The 24,325-nt window shown below is 40.3% G+C and overlaps 1 protein-coding gene across 1 annotated transcript; it reads right to left on the bottom strand.

The window, feature by feature from the left end:
* LOC108636344 (ornithine aminotransferase, mitochondrial-like) lies at positions 20,565 to 22,678 on the bottom strand. The gene is given in 2 exon segments (XM_018050116.1): positions 20,565 to 21,730; positions 21,732 to 22,678. Coding segments are annotated over 2 exon segments (1,320 nt in total). The 5' UTR covers positions 22,515 to 22,678; the 3' UTR covers positions 20,565 to 21,193.

Raw genomic sequence — 24,325 nt, forward strand, 5'->3', positions numbered from 1 at the left:
GAGATTATTTTTGGAGTTGTGAAATTATATGATTGGTCTAGAGGAAGAAAGGAATGAATAGCGGACATTTATAGTGCTTATAAATTCTTTAATAGATGAATATTTGTAAAGCCACTGCTCTGTCCAGTGGGAAACAGGTTCATAACTGAGCCACGTGACTCTCTGCCTCCAACCCAATACTTTACTTAAGTTTTCTTGCACTTTTCACAGAATGAGCTTACTTTCAACCCTTCTTAGGGCTCTTCCTCAGCAGATTTTCCTAGCCTTAGTGTCCTAGCTTCTTCCCTAGGAAATATTTACTCCTGAGCAAGACACATTAGTGTAACAAGCTGATTAAAATTCCTCCTTGCTATACTCCTTTGATCAGATGTTTTTCTTGCTTCCTCTTTTTCTTAGGTTTCATTTCAAACTGAAGGGAGGGGATTGAGACTGCACTCTTCTTCAGCATCTTTTACTACACTGTTAGACCCAGGTCAGCAAACTGTAGCCATAGGACCGGATCAGATTATAAAAGAAGCTCACCAACAGTTTTTTTTTTTTTAATGAATAAAGGTTTATTAGAACACAGCCCCATCCATTCATGTATATACTATCTATGACTGTTTTCAGGGTTTCCCAGGTAGCATATGGCATCTGTGTTATCCAGCGTATGTTAATGATGTGAATTAATCCACATTTAGGATGCAGATATGTTGGGAGGGTACCCTTAGACGTGACAGAAGTGAATGCTATTTATTTGGTCAATATTCTGGTTCTTGGGAACTAGTATTTGGGTTCTAGTCATGTAGTGCTGAGAGGAAAAGGACAGCTTCAGGCTCTAGATACTTTTCCCTCCCTCACAGATATTGATGAAGATATGTGAATCTGATATGTATGACTAGTCTTTACAAAGTGCTTCAACGCAAATCCCATGTGTCATTTTTTAATAGCAACACCTCCCAAAATATCATCTTTTAAATGCCACTGTTGCCTTGTTGTGACCACGTGTTCACTCCCTCCTCAGTCACAGATTCTAGTTGACCAATGACAAGAACTTGGAGTTCCTGGGAGATAAATGCTAAGTTCTGCTGGGGACAGTCTCCTTGGTTGTGTTGGTGCACAGGCCCAGCACGAGTCTCTTGTTTCCTGCTGCTTGACGAATCCCTGCTTTCATGTTGATTTCTAGCTCCACCTACAACAACGACCACCACCACCACTACTACAACAACAACTACCACCACTACTCCAACAACCACCACCACTACTCCAACAACCACCACTACAAGAAGGACAACTCCCACCACTACTCGGAGAACAACCACCACTACAAGAAGGACAACGCCTACCACTACTCAGAGAACAACCACCACTACTCAGAGAACAACCACCACTACAAGAAGGACAACTCCCACCACTACTCGGAGAACAACCACCACTACTCCAAGAACAACCACTACAAGAAAGACTACTGCCACCACTACTCCAAGAACCACTACCACCACCACCACTACTCCAAGAACAACCACCACTACAAGAAGGACAACTCCCACCACTACTCCTAGAACAACCACTACAAGAAAGACAACTACCACCACTACTCCAAGAACAACCACAACTACAAGAAAGACAACCATTACTTCTACTCCAAGAACCACTACCACCACCACTCCAAGAACAACCACCACTACAAGAAAGACAACCATTACTACTACTCCAAGAACCACTACCACCACCACCACCACTCCAAGAACAACCACAACTACAAGAAAGACAACCATTACTACTACTCCAAGAACCACTACCACCACCACCACCACTCCAAGAACAACCACCACTACAAGAAAGACAACCATTACTACTACTCTAAGAACCACTACCACCACCACCACTACTCCAAGATCAACCACCACTATGACTCCAACAACCACCACCACAACCTCCACTACTCCAAGAACAACCACCACTACAAGAAAGACAACCATTGCTACTACTCCAAGAACCACTACCACCACTACCACTAGTCCAAGAACAACCACCACTGCAAGACAGACTACCATTACTACTACTACTTCAAGAACGACCACCACTACTCCAAAAACCACCACTACTACCCTCAAAACAACAACCACCATGACTCCAACAACCACCTCCACAACCTCCACTACTCCAAGAACAACCACCACTGCAAGAAAGACAACCGTTACTACTGCTCCGAGAATGACTACCACTACTCCAACAACCACTACTACTACTCCCAAAATAACCACCACGACTCCAACAACCACCACCACAACCTCCACTACTCCAAGAACAACCACCACTACAAGAAAGACAACCATTACTACTACTCCAAGAACCACTACCGCCACTACCACTACTCCAAGAACAACCACCACTGCAAGAAAGACAACCATTACTACGACTCCAAGAATGACTACCACTACTCTAACAACCACCACTACTACCCTCAAAACAACAACCACCACGACTCCAAAAACCACCTCCACAACCTCCACTACTCCAAGAACAACCACCACTACAAGAAAGACAACCATTATTACTACTCCAAGAACCACTACCACCACCACCACTACTCCAAGAACAACCACCACTACGAGAAACATAACCATTACTACTACTCCAAGAACGACTACCACTACTCCAACAATCACCACTACTACCCTCAAAACAACAACCACCATGATTCCAAGAACCACGGCCATCACCTCCACTACTTCAAGATCAACCACCACTACAAGAAAGACAACTGTTACTACTACTCCAAGAATGACTACCGCCACCACCACTACTCCAAGAACCACCACCACTACAAGAAAGATAACCATTACTACTGCTCCAAGAACGACTACCACTACTCCAACAACCACCACTACTACCCCCAAAACAACAACCACCATGACTCCAACCACCACCACCACTACTACAGAAACAACCACTACTACAAAAAAGACAACCATTACTACCACCCCAAGAATGACTACCACTATTCCAAAAACCACCACTACTACCCCGAAAACAACAACCACCATGATTCCATCAACCCCCACCACCACTACTCCAAGAACAACCTCAATTACAAGAAAGATAACCATTACTACTACTCCAAGAATGACTACCACTACTCCAACAACTACCACTACTACCCCCAAAACAACAACCATCATGATTCCAACAACAACCACCACCACCTCCACTACTCTAGAAACAATAACTACTACAAAAAAGACAGCCTTTACTACCACTCCAAGAATGACTACCACTATTCCAACAATCACCACTACTACCCCCAAAACAACAACCACCATGACTCCATCAACCCCCACCACCACTACTCCAAGAACAACCACCACTACAAGAAGGGCAATCATTACAACTACTCCAGCAATGACTACCACTATTCCAACAACCATGACTACTACCCCAAAAACAACCACCACAACTCCAACAACCACAACCACCACCACAACTACTCCAAGAACAACCAAAACTACAAGAAAGACAACCATTACTACTCCTTCAACAATGACTACCACTATTTCAACAACCACCACTGCTACCCCCAAAACAACACCCACCACAACTCCAACAACCACCACCACCACTACTCCAACCACGATGGTCACCACTGCTCCAACCACGATGGTCACCACTGCTCCAACAACCACCACCACTGCTGCGCCAACAATAATCAACACCACTATTCCAACCATGACAGTCCCCACTGCTCCAATGACAGCGAGGTCCTCTACTTCTGCTCTTCCAATGCCAGCACCCACAAAAGACCTCCAGCCAGGTAAGCAAAAGTACTTCTAAACACAGAAGTTTTTAAAGTAAGGATACACACCATCCAGAGCACAGTGTTAAGGCAGATGTACAATGTAGCGAAAGGAGTCTTAACAGGTTTCCAAACCTGGCTTCACAGAATCTGTGAACCACGTGTACCTTCTTATATTCATCTTTTGTATTCTTTAAGCATTTTCAGAGTGAGAGGGATCTATGGTTTTTATTAGATTCTCAAAGGAATCATTAATAGCAAAAAAAAAAAAAAAAAGAAAAGCCAGACCACTGCTTGTGGACATCTTAGAAGGATGGTGCATTCGGCCCAGTTTAACATAGAATTATGAGGAAAAAAATAAGGGTGCCAGAACAGGGCCAAGTGAATGAGATTCTGTCTTACAAGGAGCTCTGAATCAGTTCAGTTCAGTTCAGTTGCTCAGTCCAACTATTTGCAACCCCATGCTAGCATGGGGGCCTCCCTGTCCATCACCAACTCCTGGAGTTCACTCAGACTCACGTCCATAGAGTCAGTGATGCCATCCAGCCATCTCATCCTCTGTTGTCCCTTTTTCCTCCTGCCCCCAATCCCTCCCAGCATCAGGGTCTTTTCCAATGAGTCAACTCTGCATGAGGTGGCCAAAGTACTGCAGTTTCAGCTTCAGCATCATTCTTTCCAAAGAATACCCAGGGCTGATCCCTTCAGAATGGGCTGGTTGGATCTCCTTGCAGTCCAAGGGGCTCTCAAGAGTCTTCTCCAACACCACAGTTCAAAAGCATCAATTCTTTGGCGCTCAGCCTTCTTCACAGTCCAACTCTCACATCCATACATGACCACAGGAAAAACCATAGCCTTGACTAGATGGACCTTTGTTGGAAAAGTAATGTCTCTGCTTTTCAATATGCTATCTAGGTTGGTCATAACTTTTCTTCCAAGGAGTAAGTGTCTTTTAATTTCATGGCTGTAGCTACCATCTGCAGTGATTTTGGAGCCCCCCAAAATAAAGTCTGACACTGTTTCCACTGTTTCCGCATCATTTCTCATGAAGTGATGGAACCAGATGCCATGATCTTCGTTTTCTGAATGTTGAGCTTTAAGCCAACTTTTTCACTCTCCACTTTCACTTGCATCAAGAGGCTTTTTAGTTCCTCTTCACTTTCTGCCATTAGGGTGCTGTCATCTGCATATCTGAGGTTATTGATATTTCTCCCAGCAATCTTGATTCCAGCTTGTGCTGAATAGAGATCATTTAATCCAGTTTGAAGCCTAACCCAACACTTGAGGGTAAGATTTCAGTGAAGCTAATGCTTATTCTGTTTCCTGTGTCAGGAAACATGCTAACTGCTTTATAAGTATTAAGCCTCTTAATTCTTATGACAACCCCAGGGCTGATACTAAAGCTGAAGCTCCAGTGCTTTGGCCACCTTATGCTAACAGCTGACTCATTGGAAAAGACCCTGATGCTTGGAAAGATTGAAGGCAAAAGAAGAGGCTGGCAGAGAATGAGATGGGTAGACAGTATTGCTAACTCAATGGACATGAGTTTGAGCAAATTCCAGGACATAGAGAAGGACAGGGAAGCATGGCATGCTGCAGTCATGGGGCAGAACAACAACAGAAGTATAAAAAGTGGAATAATTCTGTTGTTAGGCTCTCAAATCATTATCTAGATCAGATTTATTCATGATAATGAAATGCCTACATAGCAGGGTAAGATGTCCATACCTCAAGGGCATCTATTAATACATTTCTAAGAAAGAGTCAAAGAGTAATTTCTGATCTAGTTTTGTTTGTTCTTTCTGCTGAGGGTATAAATTTTCCTCCACTAATTGAACACTATTTTTCTGTTCTTGTCATTCCTATAGCTTCTTTATCTTCTCCAACTCAGAGAGCAGAAACCCAGCCTGCTACCCTGTATGAAACAAACATAACCAGCTCACCATGGCACTCTTGTTCAACAGGTAACTTCAGTTTCTTTCCTGAACACCTGGGAGCATTCAAATTTTGATAAATATTAGCACATTGTTCAGAGCGCATATTCTGAAAAAAGACAAGCGTGACTTGAATGCCAACAATGGCTATTCCACTCAGCTATGCAACTTGAACAAATGTCTTATTACCCTCTTTGAATCTGTTTTTATCCTTTGGCAAATGGAGGAAATATTACTTATTCTTACAAGCGTTATTTGAGATAAAGATCTGGGGACACAGTTACAAGGTAAGTGATAGAGTGGCAACTATGACTGTTACTTAGAATGTCCAGAAATATGTACATCTGAGTGACATAGGCAGGTAGTATGATTTGGGATCATCCACATACATATCCACATTTTTCTAAATAAAATGAATCAGCCTGTCTTTAAACTTATTTCTAGGCATACTTCCCTGGACAATGCCTTAAAACAATTAAATCCAAACAGGTCCAGACCAAACAGGTCGCGTGTTTATGCTTCCTCTAAGCTCCACAAACTACACAGAGCCAGGAGGCTCCCCTGCTGCCTTGTCAAGCTTTCATTTCACATGGACGCTTTGAGTTGGGTTGAGAACATGGACACCAGAACCAAAGAGGCACAGCCCACTAGGATTGTGCTATTCCACACCAAAAGTCTCCAGTTCTCCCTAGTTTGGGAAAGTCCATATTCTTTTGAGATGTAAGATTAGTCTGTTTTTCCTATAATGGAGAAAGATGGTATTTAATTGTCATCTTTCCCAACTAATTCTGTTACCCATGGTGGTAAATTTGGAGAGTGTGAACCACACGTGAACCCCTTTGTAATGCAGAAGTGGCTTATTTGTCTACATGCCTGTGAAGCATCCAACAAGGTCAGACTTTGTAAGACATGTGCGTATGATTCATCATGCTCAGTAGTTGTTAATCTGTAGCAGATACGCAGGGTGGCCTACTTTGCCAATCATTCAAGGAAGCTCTTAACTGAAAATGGACATGCAGCGGGACTCAGAGAGGGACCAATTTAATTGAAATTAGCTAATAGTGACATTTGGTTTTGAAAGTGGAATCACTGGTGTGAACTGTTTCTTGGCACAGAAACAAAGAGAAAGCAGATAAAAATACAGGTAAGAGCAGTTGGAGCAACTGCACCCCACACTTTTAGGCTAAGAGGAAGAACAAAATAGAAAACGGGAAATTGTTCTCTAAAATATGTTACTAAAACCTGGTCAAGTAGACTTGCCAGCATGGAACAGACATTGGAGCAGCTGTGTCCCCACGACTTCTCTGACTGTTGCCGTCTTGGCAGCATCTCTGAGGCCCTTCAGCCAAATCCTCACCGTGCCCGAGTCACACTTCAGTGGGTTAAAGCCTCACAAAGCAAAGAATGTTAGTCCAGAAGGAATCTTGGTTTTCGCAGGGCCTGCACCTACCTTTTCAGATGCATGTGCCAGCAAATTGTTGTGCGTTATCTCATTTAATTCTTTCAAGGCAGGTTTATTTCTTGCCATTGCCAGACTGAGGAAGACATTTAGTTCTACTTTGGAGACAACAGCTTCCAATTCCACTGCCCACCAACGGCAGTTTCAAGCTGCACGCCCATGGGCGAGTTGTTTCATTCCTCACTACATGTTTGTAAGGAATGAAGGACATGATATTTGGAAAATCCATTGCATGGTGTCCCTTCCCCATTGCTCCTATTGTTATATAGCAACATAATTGTGATACCTGATATTTGTTTAGTATGGTGTTAAGCACCTTATATACATCATCTAAAGTGATAACTTTATGAGACGGGTGCTATCAACAGCTTGTAGTTCAAGGTTACCCCAGCTGGAAATATAAATACATACGTTTACATGCATATATATGTAATGTGTATGTAAAGGACATTGGTCGAGGTCACATTGGTAAGTGACATGTCAGCACTGAAGTCAAGTTTCATCTGACTCAAGTCCTTTTTATTTTTTTAAAAACATCACTCATTCTATAGATTAAGGATTTAATGTTATAACATAAGTCATACACAGAGATTAGACTGTAGATACTGTCTTTGTCTCTTGAAGAAATTCTGTCAGAATGTTTAAATTGTAGATACAGTAATGTAAACTGTGAAAATTTAGGGGGATATGCTTAGTTCATTTTCACTACTCTCAGAAAATGATGGTTTTATAGCTCTGTCAGTAGTACGGGAATCTCTGAGATGCAGAATTTACACTGGATGGGAACATAGTGTGTGTGGTGGTTATGAGCTGAGGCTGTTGTCCTTTAGTAGAGCTGGAAACTTCAACCATTTCAGCACCTCATCTAAAACTTCAGATTAAGAAAATTGGTATAAGGATGTAAAGTGCTTATGTGTAATAGATACTCAGTAAAGAGAGAAGCCTGTATTTGACCTACAGTTGCTTAGAAGGGCCAACAGTATATGTTCTGTAGGACTAAAGAGATATTTCAAAACAGTTAAAATTTGAGCATTCAAAACTTTAAGGCATAGTATCCTTTTATATTGGGAGTTTAGGTAGTATAAGATACACTGGGCTTGGGAGTGTTGTAACATATTTTCTAAATCACATTTACATCAGTGTGTAGGCACACTGGCATATAATGTAGGAGTTGGATGCCACCTGTTTGAGGTATCTTAGTGCATTTCACTCACATTTTGAATGTAAAACCAATGTAATGTTCATTTTGAACAGAGTGGTTCTGCTCTTTGGATGTGTAATGACCTCTGAGCACTCACTGGAAGTTTCTTATTTATCTGTAAGTGGTAATTTTTAACCTAGTTCTGAGAATGGGCCACTCTGACTTGTCTAAAGTTGTCAGTAAACTTCCTGCGAGCATGCATTTTTTTCCCCCAATAGGGAGAAAAAAAAAAAGAGTTCATTTTCAAAGGGTCCATGACAAAATGGTTAAGAAGCACAACCTTACTACTTAAATTAATAAATGTTATTAACTTGGTATTATTCTTGGGATGCCTACAGCATTAGGTCATATGATTATTCAACTTTCCCTTCATTACCAGAAGGCAGTGTGAATATATGTACTTCCCTGGTGGCTCAGACGGTTAAGCGTCTGTCTACAATGTGGGAGACCCAGGTTTGATCCCTGGGTCGGGAAGATCCCCTGGAGAAGGAAATGGCAATCCACTCCAGTACTATTGCCTGGAAAATCCCATGGAAAGAGGAGCCTGGTAGGCTATAGCCCATGGGGTCGCAAAGAGTTGGACACGACTGAGTGACTTTACCTTAAGAAAGTTCTATATATTTTTGTAATTCTTATTAATTTTCTTTCTTTTTGAGCAGATGGAAATGGCACTGTGACCCAGTCTCCAGATCCCCATTGGCATAACAATCAAACTGTAAGCATAGTTCTTCCTATTTTATTAGCCTGATTCACTTATATGCCTCTTCTGGAATTAAGTTACATTTAAAGATTATTATTGTCAGATTAGTCCAAAGATTGATTCTTTCTAATTTAAAAAAATAAAGGAAGAAAGAATTTGACTCTTGAATAGGGATTCTTTAATTAATTTTAAAAGTCTATATAAATGCACTACCTTGTTAGAAATAGCTGAAAAGTTATATTTTACTTTAGACACACATATAACCCAGGACAGAATTCCTCGTGATCAGAAAATAAGAAAAAAAGAGTGAATTAATTCAGGTGCAGTGACTTAATATTATATACCAAGAAAGACTTAGATCATTGTTAGAGAAATAACATGACTTGAACTGATACAGTGGAATGGGGGCCATCTCCACCAAAAATACTATGTCAATTAAAGTGTGATTCCTTAAACATAGGCCCCCTAATATCCTTTTCCAATCCAATTTTCCTTCTATAGAGAGATTTTGAGGCCACTGCTGAGTCTCTCTCTATATAATCCTCCCCATATGATGACATATTAAGGCCCTAAGGTCTTCAAACTCTTTGATTCTGTAATTTGTTCTTGCACTTTTCCCACAATTAGATTGGGAAAATCCAAGGGACTATAGTCTCATGATACTCATCAAAGCCTCATCTTTGTGTGTAAGTTAGAAGAATTTATCAGTGAGTTTTTGCTTTTGGCTCCCTTGGGTGAAACAACTTTCCTTGCACTATGTGCAAATAACTCCTAGAAGCAAAAAACATGAACTGATTCAGGTGTGAGAGTAATCTTGATTGCAAGTGGTGAGAAATTGCAGCATGGACATTGTAAGAGAAATTCAAGTTCAAGCAAAGTGGGATTAATGTGACGTCAAATGGCCTTATGTTGCATAACTTAGTGACAATGAGAACACTACCACGTAGGAGTGATATGAAAGATTTTAATCACCCTGATGATATGGGTACTGATTGATCTGATGGATACGGGCTGAATTTGTTGTTCTTGTTAAATAGCAGAACTGCCACCATGTAAATGTCATGTCAGTTAGACTTAAGCTGGTTTAAAAAAAACAAACGCTCTGAATGAGATTGTTTTTGACCTCAGTTACCTGCAGGACAGGTATATTCAGTAGCAATTAATCTCTTCTATATAATGTAAGCAATATAGAGCAAGTTCACAATAGCTGATAGCACAATTGTGGGCTTTTTGTGTCTTGATCGTGGAGATATCAAGTGTTTCCCAAGTATCTTGAAACCAAGCAGCATGTATTTCCACCCAGTAGGTCAACTTCTTGAGCTGCATCTTAAGGAGAGAGTGAACATATACATAAAGATGTATAAAACAAGATATACGTTGCTGCTGTTCATAAACAAAAAATGTTATAAACCACCTAAATGTTCAATAATAAGAGATTAATAACTTATCAATTAAGCATGCTCATATTGCCACTAAAAATGCTGTCACTGCAGTGTACTTACTGCCATGAGAAGACAATGTCAATTGTTAAATGAAAAAACTAACTCTTCAGATAGCATTGGGACCTCCCTGACAGTCCAATAATTAAGACTTCATGCCTCCAATGAAGTAAGTAGAGGTTTGATGGCTGATTAGGGAACTAAGATCCACATGCCATGTAGCATTGCCAAAATTGAAAAAAAAATTATTATATATAGGTTGTAGATACAAAATAAAATGATGTATATAGACTGTAGTATACATTGGATATGGTAACTGTGTCTGTTAAGAAAAGTGCTAGAAAGATAAAATTCTAGTAGAGTATATAATGAAAAATGGTAATAGTAACTATTTCTGGCTATTGAAATTATGGTTGATTTTTGTTTTCCTTTCTTTATCCTGAGCTGCACACTCTAAAATGAACTTCCAGTTTTTATGTAACATAATTTTTTTTAAAAAAGCAAGCAAAGACTGCTTCTTGTAACCCTGTGTTCCATCTAACTGCTTTCCCTCCCACAAGTAAGGTGATAACACAGCTTTTCCCTCCCAAGGCACTGACTGTTTTCTGTTTAGGCAAGGACAGCTCAGAGGCTAGGTCACCACCCCCCCCACCCCCCCGCCCCGCCGCCGTGTTCCTCAGAGTGTTTATCAGGAGGTACCTGAAGTACCTTTCCCAAGAACCCTATTTAATCTGCCTTTGACAGAAAAAGAGGTTTGGAGAGGCTAAATAACTTGCTAGGGTCACAGAGCAACTAAATAAAAGTTAATCTGGGATTCTGACTCCAGAGATTTAACTCTTATGCAGGAGACTTGAGACTTAGTCTTTTTTCTCTGATTTTCCACTTCCTTTCTGTTAAAATACCTACGTGGTGGGACATCTTTAGAATTAAGCTATGTAAAGAAGGCAAGCATGATGGCCTGGTATATTTTGGGTTTACTCTAGGAGGTGATGATCTCTCACACTAGGAACTTTTTTTTTCCCAATTGCGCAGCATTTTAATTGTTAAGCAGAGCCATGAATCTGAGCAGCTACTTTCATGCCTATTTATAAAGACATAGAATCTTGAATTCTAGTTCAAAAATGTGTTTAAATTAATGGCCAGTTTCAGTAACAGAACACATGCAAATAGCACCACCATGGCAACTTACATAGGAACCAAAATTGTTTTTTATTAGTATCATAAGAGGATTATTTATGAAAAGAGCTTATTTTTTAATAATATGTATAAGTTATAATAATAAAGCACACTCATTTGAAGCATACAGTTTGAGTTTTAACAAATCTGTACCTTTCTCTAAATACCACCGCAAGTAAGATGTAAACATTTCCACCACCCCCAAATACATTTTGAATTTTGAGTTGTCTTAGAATTTCATCATAAGGCTTTAACTTTACATCATTTGTTCTTACCCTTCATGATCCTGAACTAGCCAGGGGTCAATAAACAATAATGTGTCTGGGTATATTATTTTCTGAAATGTTTTCTACCTATAACTCTAACAAGATTGTTTTATTTTTTCTGTTTTGTGTTTGATCTGCTGATGATTCTGTAGGTTACGATATTGGCACAAGAAACATGGATGAGCACCAGCAAGGGAGTCTACATTGGAATCTCAGTTACTATTTCGGCACTGTTGGTCATGTTTGTGGCATTCTCTAGGAGAAGTAAGTCACCTCAGGACTGAAATATTCAGAAATATTCTTGAGCCCACAGGAATATTCTTGGGCCACATGTTTTCAGTTTCACATAACTTTCTTGGTTCTTACCTTGTTTTTTTATTTATTTATTTTAAATTTATTGTTCCATAAACATGAGAATTTAAATATGGAGAAATAATCATTGGTTGTGTAAAGTTTAGACTTGGAAGAAAAAGCCATTGTAATATACCAGATTTGTTCCCTCCCATTTTGTTCCCATTCCCTCAATAACAAATTTTTATCCCTATCGGGAGTAAAACTGTTGATGTCTTTATAACACCCACTTAATAGAAGAAGCACAAGAAACATTAGGAGGGCACATCATTTCAGAGCTAGGAGAACAAAGGGTTTCACACGACAGTCATCCACGGCCTCCTGGTCTCCTTCCACCAGCTGTGTGTGTATGTGTGTGTAAAACCTGTCTCTATGGGAGAAGCACAATATTCAGGGTTTTTTTCAATGAAATATAATGGCATTAAAGTAAGCGAGGGCATGTACATCAATACACTAAACCTACGAATCACAAGATACTCTATACCAAGGGGCTTACTTGGTTCCTGGAGATTCAAGAGAAGTTACCTGGAGTTATCAGGTTAGGGTCCAGATTTATTTTTTTTCTCCTTTTGAAAAATATTCTTTCTTCGAAATTAATTTTTTTTAGATTCTGAGAGCTGTACTGATTTTGCTCATATTAAAGTAATAATCATAATATTACACTGGTTTGGGAAACAAAAACCTCTTTGGCTTGCATGTTTTATTTTCTCTTCATTTTTCTCTCAATTTAGGATATTTTTGCCTGGGTAGCAAGGCGGAGCTACTACGGTATGTTTGAAATGGTTTGTGTTAATAATGCCTTCTGATGTTCTTACTCTAGTAAACATAAGGAAAATTTCTCTGTCTCTCTCCTCTTTTCCTTTCGAGTTCTCCATTTTATACTCTGGATCCTGGAAAATCTAGTATATAGAGTATCTCCACTGCTGTTCAACCTTCCAGTGATGATTTTAGCATCTCTATGCTGCTGCTGCTGCTGCTAAGTCACTTCAGTCGTGTCCTACTCTGTGCGACCCTGTAGACGGCAGCCCACCAGGCTCCTCCTTCCCTAGGATTCTCCAGGCAAGAATACTGGAGTGGGTTACCGTTTCCTTCTCCAAGTATCTCTATATTTCTTTGGAACTGTGTCATAACTGCTACAAAAACAACACCTCAAACCTTATCTCTTAGAGCAAGAGAACTAAATTGCAGATATTGTTTCAGGGATCATTTGAATGGGTTGTTTAGTTTGTTATTTGATTTCATTCAGTGCTTTGTTTATTGCATGTCTACTGAATCTCTATTATATTCCTTAAAGATGAGCAGAACAGACAGAAAACATATACATGAATAAGCAGGCCCCTATAGAACTTCCAGAGAAATACCACGGGGAGTACTGGAGCAGGGCAGTAGGCTATGTGAGTGAGCCCCAAAGAAGCAGAAGGCAGCTCTGCAAAAATCTGGAGGAAGACACCTGGCTGAAGACCCGCAAGGGCAGGGCTAGGGACATGCCTCCAGCTCCCCACGGTTCCCACCATCCCCTATTATTCCATACCCAGCCTGCTCTGTTGATTTACATTACTTGTCTGACCTCACAGGCATTTCAGTTTACAGTTTTTGCAAATTTACCCCTTCACCCCAATAAAAAATTAAATCTTCTCTGTATGCATCCCTGGGGTCATTTTCCCAAGCATCTGTAAAGGTAGAAAACTACTACCTACTTCCAACAAAATAAACTGCTTCATCTGGTCCAGCTTGGGCTTTAAGCCAAGTCTTTCTTTGATTCTGAATTCATCCCTCTTTAACCGCCATCCATTATTCTTAGTTCTCTTTCATTGGATATTTGTACCCAATCTTTCCTATATCTGAGTTAATCACATGAGCCAGTCCACAAAATACGCCTTGAATAATCTCCAGCATATTGCAAGTGTTCCATAGATGGTGGATTTTATTATTGAGACATGCCCTTCAGAGCAATAAACCTGTGAGACAGGCAGTAGTAGTATTCTCAGTTTACTAATTTGAAAACAGGTTTAGAGATGTTAAGTGACATCCAAGGTCACATCACACAGCAGGTCTCTTAGAGTCCTAAACCAGACTTTTAGAGTTTTTGATGTCAGCTTCCAAAAGTGGAAAAAAATAAGTGCTCCCTACAGACAGAAAAGCATGAATGATCACATCCTTTAGTTCATTTTTGTTCTTTCAATGTTTACTTTTTTAAAGTTTCAGTTTTAATCATCTAATTAGAAAAGAAAATATTCAGTGTAGAAAATGCTGTATAATACAGAAAAGCAAACAAAACAAAACCAAAAAGGTGTATTTCCTCATGATGTTATTTTGGAGGCAGCTATATCACATTGACTCATTTTGAGCTGCTGACAACTAACCTGTTTCCACGCAATATGACTAATCTGTTTAAAGATAGAGCTGAGTGAAGATTCAGTGCAATTCATATCATTTCTGGGCTGCTGCTGCTAAGTCACTTTAGTCGTGTCCAACTCTGTGCGAACCCATAGACGGCTGCTCACCAGGCTCCCTCGTCCCTGGGATTCTCCAGGCAAGAACATTGGAGTGAGTTGCCATTTCCTTTTCCAATGCATGAAAGTGAAAAGGGAAAGTGAAGTCACTCAGTCGTGTCTGACCCTCAGAGACCCCATGGACTGCAGCCTACCAGACTCCCATCCATGGGATTTTCCAGGCAAGAGTACTGGAGTGGGGTGCCATTTAATTTCTGGGCAGGCTTAGGTAATAAAAATAGTGCCTACAGACAACTTCTAAAAAAGCATTGATATAAAAACTCAACAAATGACCTTTGTGTACACTTGATTTGTGAGCATTCATGTTATAAAACTAAGCTAACCCATGGCTTTCTAATTTTGGCTGTAAGGCAGGGTGTGATTTTTGACTCCGTCATCTAGAACACTCTTAGGTGAAGCAATACTATTTTACTACATCTGATATGCTCTGATATTTTTTATCAGTTCATTTCAGTCACTCACTCCTGTCCGGCTCTTTGCAACCCCATGAAGCACAGCATGCCAGGCCTCCCTGTCCATCAACAACTCCTGGAGTCCACCCAAACCCATGCCCATCGAGTTGATGATGCCATCCAACCATAACATCCTCTGTTGTCCCCTTCTCTTCCTGCCCTCAATCTTTCCCAGCTTCAGTGTCTTTCCCAATGAGTCAGCTCTTCGCATCAGATGGCCAAAGTATTGGAGTTTCAGCTTCAACATCAGTCCTTCTAATGTACACCCAGGACTGATCTCCTTTAGGATGGACTGTTTGGATCTCCTTGCAGTCCAAGGGGCTCTCAAGAGTTTTCTCCAACACCACAGTTCAAAAGCATCAATTCTTTGGCACTCAGCTTTCTTCACAGTCCAACTCTCACATCCATACATGACCACTGGAAAAACCATAGCCTTGACTAGACGGACCTTTGTTGACAAAGTAATGTCTCTGCTTTTAAATATGCTGTCTAGGTTGGTCATAACTTTCCTTCCAGGGAGTAAGCATCTTTTACTTTTATGGCTGCAGTCACCATCTGCAGTGATTTTGGAGGCTCCAAAAATAAAGTCTTACACTGTTTCCACTGTTTCCCCATCTATTTCCCATGAAGTGATGGGACCGGATGACATGATCTTAGTTTTCTGAATGTTGAGCTTTAAGCCAACTTTTTCACTCTCCTCTTTCACTTTTATCATGAGGCTCTTTAGTTCTTCTTCACTTTCTGCCATAAGGGTGGTGTCATCTGCATATCTGAGGTTATTGATATATATCCCGGCAATCTTGATTCCAGTTTGTGTTTCTCCAGCCCAGCATTTCTCATGATGAACTCTGTATATAAGTTAAATAAGCAGCGTGACAATATACAGCCTTGACGTACTCCTTTTCCTATTTGGAACCAGTCTGTTGTTCCATGTTCAGTTCTACTGTTGCTTCCTGACATGCATACAGATTTCTCAAGAGGCAGGTCAGGTGGTCTGGTATTCCCATCTCTTTCAGAATTTTCCACAGTTGATTGTGATCCACACAGTCAAAGGCTTTGGCATAGTCAACAAAGCAGAAATAGATGTTTTTCTGGAACTCTCTTGCTTTTTCCATGATCCATCAGATGTTGGCATATGATCTCTGGTTCCTCTGCCTTTTCTAAAACCAGCTTGAACATCTGGAAGTTCACAGTTCACGTGTTGCTGAAGCCTAGCTTGGAGAATTTTAAGCATTACTTTACTAATGTGTGAAATGAGTGCAATTGTGTGGTAGTTTGAGCATTCTTTGGCATTGCCTTTCTCTGGGATTGGCATGAAAACTGCCCTTTTCCAGTCCTGTGGCCACTGCTGAGTTTTCCAAATTAGCTGGCATATTGAGTGCAGCACTTTCACAGCATCATCTTCCAGCATTTGAAATAGCTCAACTGGAATTCCATCACTGCCACTAGCTTTGTTCGTAGTGATGTTTTCTAAGGCCCACTTGACTTCACATTCCAGGATGTCTTGCTCTAGATGAATGATCACACCATCGTGATTATCTTGGTATTGAAGCTCTTTTTTGTACAGTTCTTCTGTCTATTCTTGCCACCTCTTCTTAATATTTTCTGCTTCTGCTAAGTCCCTACCATTTCTATCCTTTATGGAGCCCATCTTTGCCTGAAATGTTCCCTTGGTATCTCTGATTTTCTTGAAGAGATCTCTAGTCTTTCCCATTCTGTTGTTTTCCCCTATTTCTTTGCATTGATTGCTGAGGGAGGCATTCTTATATCTCCTTGCTATTCTTTGGAACTCTGCATTCAACGGGGTGTATCTTTCCTTTTCTCCTTTGCTTTTTGCTTTCCATCTTTTCACAGCTATTTGTAAGGCCTCCTCAGACAGCCATTTTGTTTTGTTTTGTTTTGTTTTGTATACCTATATATATTTATCTTAAATACAGGATCAGTTCAGTTCAGTTCAGTTTGGTTGCTCTGTCGTGTCCAACTCTTTGCGACTCCATGAATTGCAGCACTCCAGGCCTCCCTGTCCATCACCAACTCCCGGAGTTCACCCAGACTCATGTCCATTGAGTTGGTGATGCCATCCAGCCATCTCATCCTCTGTCATCCCTTTTCCTCCTGCCCCCAATCCCTCCCAGCATCAGTCTTTTGAGTCAACTCTTCTCATAAGGTGGCCAAAGGATAGGGGTTTCAGCTTCAGCATCATTCCTTCCAAAGAACACCCAGGACTGATCTCCTTAGAATGGACTGGTTGGGTCTCCTTGCAGTCCAAGGGACTCTCAAGAGTCTACTCCAACACCACAATTCAAAAGCATCAATTCTTCGGCATTCAGCTTTCCTCACAGTCCAACTTTCACATACATACATGACCACTGGAAAAACCATAGCCTTGACTAGACAGACCTTTGTTGGCAAAGTAATGTCTCTGTTAGAATATGCTGTCTAGGTTGGTCATAACTTTCCTTCCAAGGAGTAAGCATCTTTTAATTTCATGGCTGCAATCACCATCTGCAGTGATTTTGGAGTCCCAAAAAATAAAGTCTGACACTTTTTCCGCTGTTTCCCCATCTATTTGCCATGAAGTGATGGGACCAGATGCCATGATGTAGTTTTCTGAATGTTGAGCTTTAAGCCAGTTTTTCCACTTTCCTCTTTCAAAATACAGGATACATACCACTAAATAACGTTCGCTAAAGGGTCACAGTCCTCCGCTAGAAAAACACCAGCCAAACCATTTCCTGGCCATCTTTGAGACTGTGCATCCTGGTTTAGTACTTCAATTTGATGTGTGGTATTTGTTTTCATAGATTATAAATTTTTGTGTTCTATTGCATGAGTGTCTTGAAAGAGACCAGTGTGAGTTTTTTGAAACTAAAAGGTGTGACTTTCTATCTCCTTATTAAAAATAATTTCCTGTAACTTCATATTCATAATTCTGGAAGTTTCTATTCATTTCATAGGTTGTTTGAATGGGGCTCTGAGAAATGCAAATACTCAGGCTTGAATGAACATAAACAAATATGCTGCTCATATTTGAGAAGTGATCTTCTTTTCTCTTACTCATGTTATTCTACAGTGTGATTCCATTGAAAGATTCTCCCATTGGAGCTTTGAATAATGCAACTCTGAAACCTATCCAAGAAGAAGACAATATCTACGTTACTGAAGACTTAAGTCCTGGATCCAGATTCTAAAGGGTTATGCCCTTGACTATAGAAGACAGTGACCAGATACCATGTCAGAGTCCTTTCAATCATCTGCGCAATTTTTCAGTCAGTTTCCCATGGCATTCCTATGAATCAGGGCCACTGGGTAGAGTGATGCTAGCTCAACTGCATAAAGTCAACCTCTGTCACAGAGTCCTAACTTTTTATACTAAATTGGCTTAAACTTTCTGATCATTGCAGCTGCTGCTGCTACTGCTGCTAAGTTGCTTCAGTCGTGTCCAACTCTGTGCGACCCCATGGTCTGAAGCCCACCAGGCTCCTTCGTCCATGGGGTTTTCCAAGAAAGAGTACTGGAATGGGGTGCCATTGCCGGATCATTGCAGAGGTCTCTTCAAAACATGAAACATACTTCTTAGATTTGTACATTTTCTTTAGACCTCATGAATCCTGTTTTCCATCAAGAATTCTCATTGGGAAGATAGAAAAAAACACTTCTACCTCAGTTACCAAGGCTGTCAAGATTACCTGAATACAACTTAGAATCAGCACATCTAATCTGGGACTTAGAGGGCTTAACATGCAAGCATTTCATGATTGTCCCTTTTTTTTTTTTAATCAAGTGACTCCAAATGTGATATTGCTTAGGGTCCCCAAGGTTTCAAATCATGGTGTGTACAGGTTTTTATTTACCCAATAGAAAAATGGAGTTGAGTGTGATTTTTCCATTATAGACAAATTTGTTTTCTCAGGGTTCTGGAAATACAAGGCATTAAGTGCTTTCTTTGGGAGGAGGATGGTATTTTAGCAGTTAGAAGAAGCAATGGTATTGAGTAGACCATGAAGACACCAGGAGAAGAAAATCAATAGCCATATAATTTATGACATTTTTGCTACCTCAGTGCCACAGTTCTAGGTGCTTATATTGACAACTGGCAGGCTCTGATTTTTAGAATGAGGCAGGGCAGAAATAAATACAAGGAAAAAAGAGAAGGACGGAGTAGCAAAAGAGGCTTTCTGTTTTAGAAAATAGAGTTTGCAAATATAATAGTATTGTTTGAGAGTGTTACCAGTTTCTACAAAATGCTAAATTGTCCTCAAACCACTTTGATTTTTAAAGTTGTTTTGGAAAGATAAAAGGCCTTTTTCATATTGAGTCAATACCTGTGTTATATTTCTTTTTCACAACTCAATTAAATGTTGGATTTCCCAGAAGAATTAGACAAAGGCTAAATGTAAGGATAATTTTAATCATTTAGAAGCATTTCTACATGAACAGTTAAAAGACTGGAGATTAATTTCACTTTGAGTAAACCCTGAAATAACTCATGCTTGAGTAATCTGGGGGACATTCAGAGCTACTCACACCAAAGTGGTCCATGAGGGCTGGATGCTTGTTTTTGAAGGCAACGTTTTTGACACTTTTGTTAAATTCTTGGCAATTAAAATAGGACCTCTGAATAAAGGTTATACGGTCAAGGAAGGTTGCTAAACATTGTTTACTAGTTTTCACCAATGGGGCCAGATTAATCTGACTTAAAAAATTATGTTCCAACTACAATTTATTTTTTTTTAAATCCAAGACAACATGCATAAACATGCAGATTTCAAATTAAAGCCCAGATTTGTAACTTGTCAGGAAAGCCCTGACAATGTTGGGCGGCATCCCTATGCTGTCAGGGCCCCACTAGATGGCACCACATCCCTCAGCCCTTGCTTTGCCTGCAACCTCATGTTTGTTACCTGCTTTGTGTCTTGTGGGCCTTTGCATTTATGATTTATGCTTTACTTTCCCTTTCTTTCTGGAAGTTTTGTGATGGAACATTACAGGTTTTGGGAATCTGCTTAACTCTTTTTATTTTATTTTATTTATTTATTTATTTTTTGCATAGCAAGGATACTTTAATAAAAATGGCAAGTACTAGTAAACGCATGGGAAAAGAGCGGTTATTTTGAAAGCAGATAAGGAGTACTGAAAGAAACTTTCTTTTTCTAATTTCTCTTTTTCTAGAGATTACCAAACAAACTGAAATGTTCTTAGAGAACACAAGAAACGAAGCAAATAAAAACATTCTCAGAGAGCTTAAAATGTGAGGTTAACTGATAACACAGCAGTAACCACACGCTGGTCCCTAACATAGACATTTCAGACATGAGATTTATTTTAAAGATGCACTGAAAACAAACACTTTTTACAAATTATATGGAACACTTAAAACATAATCTAGGAATATTGGACATTAATTCTTAATTCAAAGTAATGACGTTCACAGAATACGTCTTGGTGCCAGCCAATACGGAGTTGACTTGTGTCAGCTTAATCATTCACCTTGCTAAAATTCAGTGATTATGATTCAACTTTATAAGGTTAAGCAAGTCTTCCAGGCAATACTAATATAACTTTCTCAAATACAAACATTTGTACCAGCAAGGAAATTATTAAAACGTATATAAATTATGCTGAGGGGCTTGATTAAAAGGCTGTCTATATAGAAAGGCACCTCAGCTTACAAAGAATACAAGCACAAAAACACTTAATCGAATATAAGATGCCAGGACATTCTCTAAGTTAGGTTACATAGCAAACTGCATGTCTATAAAAGTCATTCTGTTATATATGAACTGAAAAACATATATATATATATATTTTTAAAAAAGCCTTTGACATGGAGGAGTGAAATATGCCTGCATTAAGCACAGAAACTCAGAGCTTTATGAACTGCATGTCTCCAGCTGGCTCCCAGGCGCCACTGAAAACTGTCACCACCCTCAGAAAGACAGGATGGTCTTATTAATGATCTCCACCGCCTCTAGAATCTCATCCTCCTTGATCACAAGCGGGGGCGCAAACCTGATGATGTCGCCGTGGGTTGGCTTGGCCAGAAGTCCATTATCTCGTAGTCGCAGACACACCTTCCAAGCATCACAATCTTTGGTTTCTCTGATAACAATAGCATTCAGTAATCCTTTTCCTCTTACAGTCGTTACAACATCAGAAGGCAGCTTCATGAGTTCATTTCTCAAGATGATACCCATTTTCTCTGCATTTTCAGCAAGGTTTTCTTCTTCCAAAACCTCCAGCGCCGCGATGGCCACCCGGCAGCTCAGGGGATTGCCTCCATACGTAGAGCCATGTTCCCCTGGCTTAATGGTCAGCATTATCTCATCATCACACAACACTGCGGACACAGGGTATAAACCACCAGAAAGTGCCTTTCCTAGAAGGACAATATCAGGTCGGACATTTTCGTGGTCGATAGCCAGCCATCTCCCAGTTCTGGCTAAGCCTGTCTGTATTTCATCGGCCAATAAAGAGAACCTGGTGCTGGGTGCAGAGCTCGCGGACGCCCACGAGGTAGCCTGGATCTGGAACAACAACGCCCGCTTCACCCTGGATTGGTTCCACCATGAACGCGGCAACGTTTGGGTCCTGAAGCGCACGCTCAAGGGCAGGCAGATCATTATACGGAATGATTTCAAAACCCGGCATAAATGGTCCAAAACCATCATAACTGGTTGGGTCAGTGGAACTGGAGATAGCAGACAATGTTCTACCCCAGAAGTTTCCAGCTGCAAAAACAATCTTTGCTTTGTATTTCGGGATCCCCTTGACAGTATACCCCCATTTACGAGCAAGCTTGCAAGCAGTCTCTCCAGCCTCCACTCCTGTATTCATAGGAAGAACTTTGTGGTAGTTGAAAAGTTTAGTAACATACTCTTCATATTCACCAAGCACATTATTGTAGAAAGCCCTAGATGTTAAGGTCAACTTGTCCACTTGACTTTTCAAAGCATCCACAATCTTTGGATGACAATGCCCCTGGTTGACAGCGCTGTAAGCACTCAGAAAGTCAAAATATTTTCTGCCTTCAACATCCCATACGTAAATGCCCTTCCCTCTCTCCAGGGCTACAGGTAAAGGATGGTAGTTGTGGGCACCATATTTAGATTCCCGTTCAAAAATGTAATCAGAGGACGGAGGGCCTTGAACGGTTTTTTTAGTTGCAACAGATGTAGCAGAAGCCACTGAAGAATGAACTCCACGACCAAGGCCAGCAACAGTCTGCAAACGCGCTAGTTTGGAAAGCATGATGTCCTCAAGTGGAAATATCACCGACCAACTAGCCTGTCCTCCCACAGCTGAGATTACAACAAGGATTTTTAACCTGAGATCCAGGGACGTCTTCAGAAAGTCCAATGACTCCTGGCGGCACCTCCAAGGCCAGCACGGGGACACGCGGCGTCCAAGGATCAGCTGCCTTAACTCTTTTTAAAATTAATTTATTTTTTTAAATATAAACTTATTTTGATTGTTAATTGAGCATTTTCAAAATGTTGGAAACCCCTGAGCACAATGAATACTGGCATACCCAGTAGCATTCTGTGAAACAAGACATGCAGCTTAGTAGAAAGCACGTGGTACACAGAATTAGAGACTGTCCCTGAGCTCTAATTATAAGGAACATTGGATGACATTAGAGTGCTGCTGCTGCTGCTAAGTCGCTTCAGTTGTGTCCGACTCTGTGCAACCCCATAGACGGCAGCCCACCAGGCTCCCCCATCCCTGGGATTCTCCTGGCAAGAACACTGGAGTGTGTTTCCATTTCCTTCTCCAATGCATGAAAGTGAAAAGTGAAAGTGAAGTTGCTCAGTTGTGTCCGACTTTTCGTGACCCCATGGACATCAGAGTAGGTCATTCTTTATGCTTAATTTTAAATATATTTTTAAATAAAGTATAGTTGGTTTACAATGTTGTCCAGATTTTTTTTACACTATTAGAAATATTTCCACACATACATTGGTGTAGTAGTAATTCCAGTGACATGGTTTTGGGAGAAAAATAAAAGTTAAAAAAAAAAAAAGAAAAACACTACAGAAATTCAGATTGTGTCTGTGTGTAGTTTGTAGCGATAGGAGATCTATCATCAGGGGTCAGTATATAATTTCTGCGGTATTGCATTCAGAGGTCTCTTGCTATACGGTCCCTTATTATTTTTCTGAAAAAATGTATCTGTTTTAGAAAAGTTGATAATGGGTAATTTGGCTATCATAGTGTAGTAAATTTTTTGATAACTGAGGGGAAGAATGGGCTTTTCAGGTGGTGTTAATGGTAAAGAATCTTCCTGCCAATGCATGAGACTCAAGAGACACAGGTTCCATCCCTGGGTTGGGAAGATCCCCTTGGAGGAGGAAATGGCAACCTGCTCTAGTACTCTTGCCTGGAAAATCCCATGGACAGAGGAGCCTGGCGGGCTACAGTCCATGGGGTTGCAAAGAGTTGAACACAACTCACTGACTGAGCACACACACACAAGGGGAAGAATGGGTTAGAAGGAAGGAAGGTAAGGTATTTAGTTAATATTAAATTGTTTTTTTGTGTATATGCCAATAACATAGACTGTATTGACCTTCGTTTTTGTCTTTTGAGCTCATCGAGATTACATTTTCTACAATCTGCTTATGACATTAGGATACTGGTATAATTAAAACCAGGGCTATCCTGGTGGCTCAGTAGTAAAAGAATCCATCTGCCAGTGGAAGAAACGTGTGTTCAATCCCTGAGTTGGGAAGATCCTCTAGAGAAGGAAATGGCAAACCTACTCTAGTATTCTTGCCTGGGAAATCCCATGGACAGGAGCCTAGTGGGTTACAGTTCCTGGGGTCACAAAAGAGTCAGATACAACTTAGTGAGTAAGCAACAACAACAACAACATAATTAAAACCATATATTTGGACTTAGAAATTTTGTACATTTTTAAAAGTTGGAGGAACCAATCTTTCACTGACGGCTATAAAGATAGTTTTGTGAGTACATGAAAGCATGAAGAACTCCCAATCATGAGTTTCATTTGTATGCACACTCATTGCACACTCATTAATTGAACACATTTTTGTTTTCAT

The sequence above is a fragment of the Capra hircus genome, chromosome 7 (genome assembly GCF_001704415.2).
Source record: "Capra hircus breed San Clemente chromosome 7, ASM170441v1, whole genome shotgun sequence".
NCBI classification, from domain to species: domain Eukaryota; kingdom Metazoa; phylum Chordata; class Mammalia; order Artiodactyla; family Bovidae; genus Capra; species Capra hircus.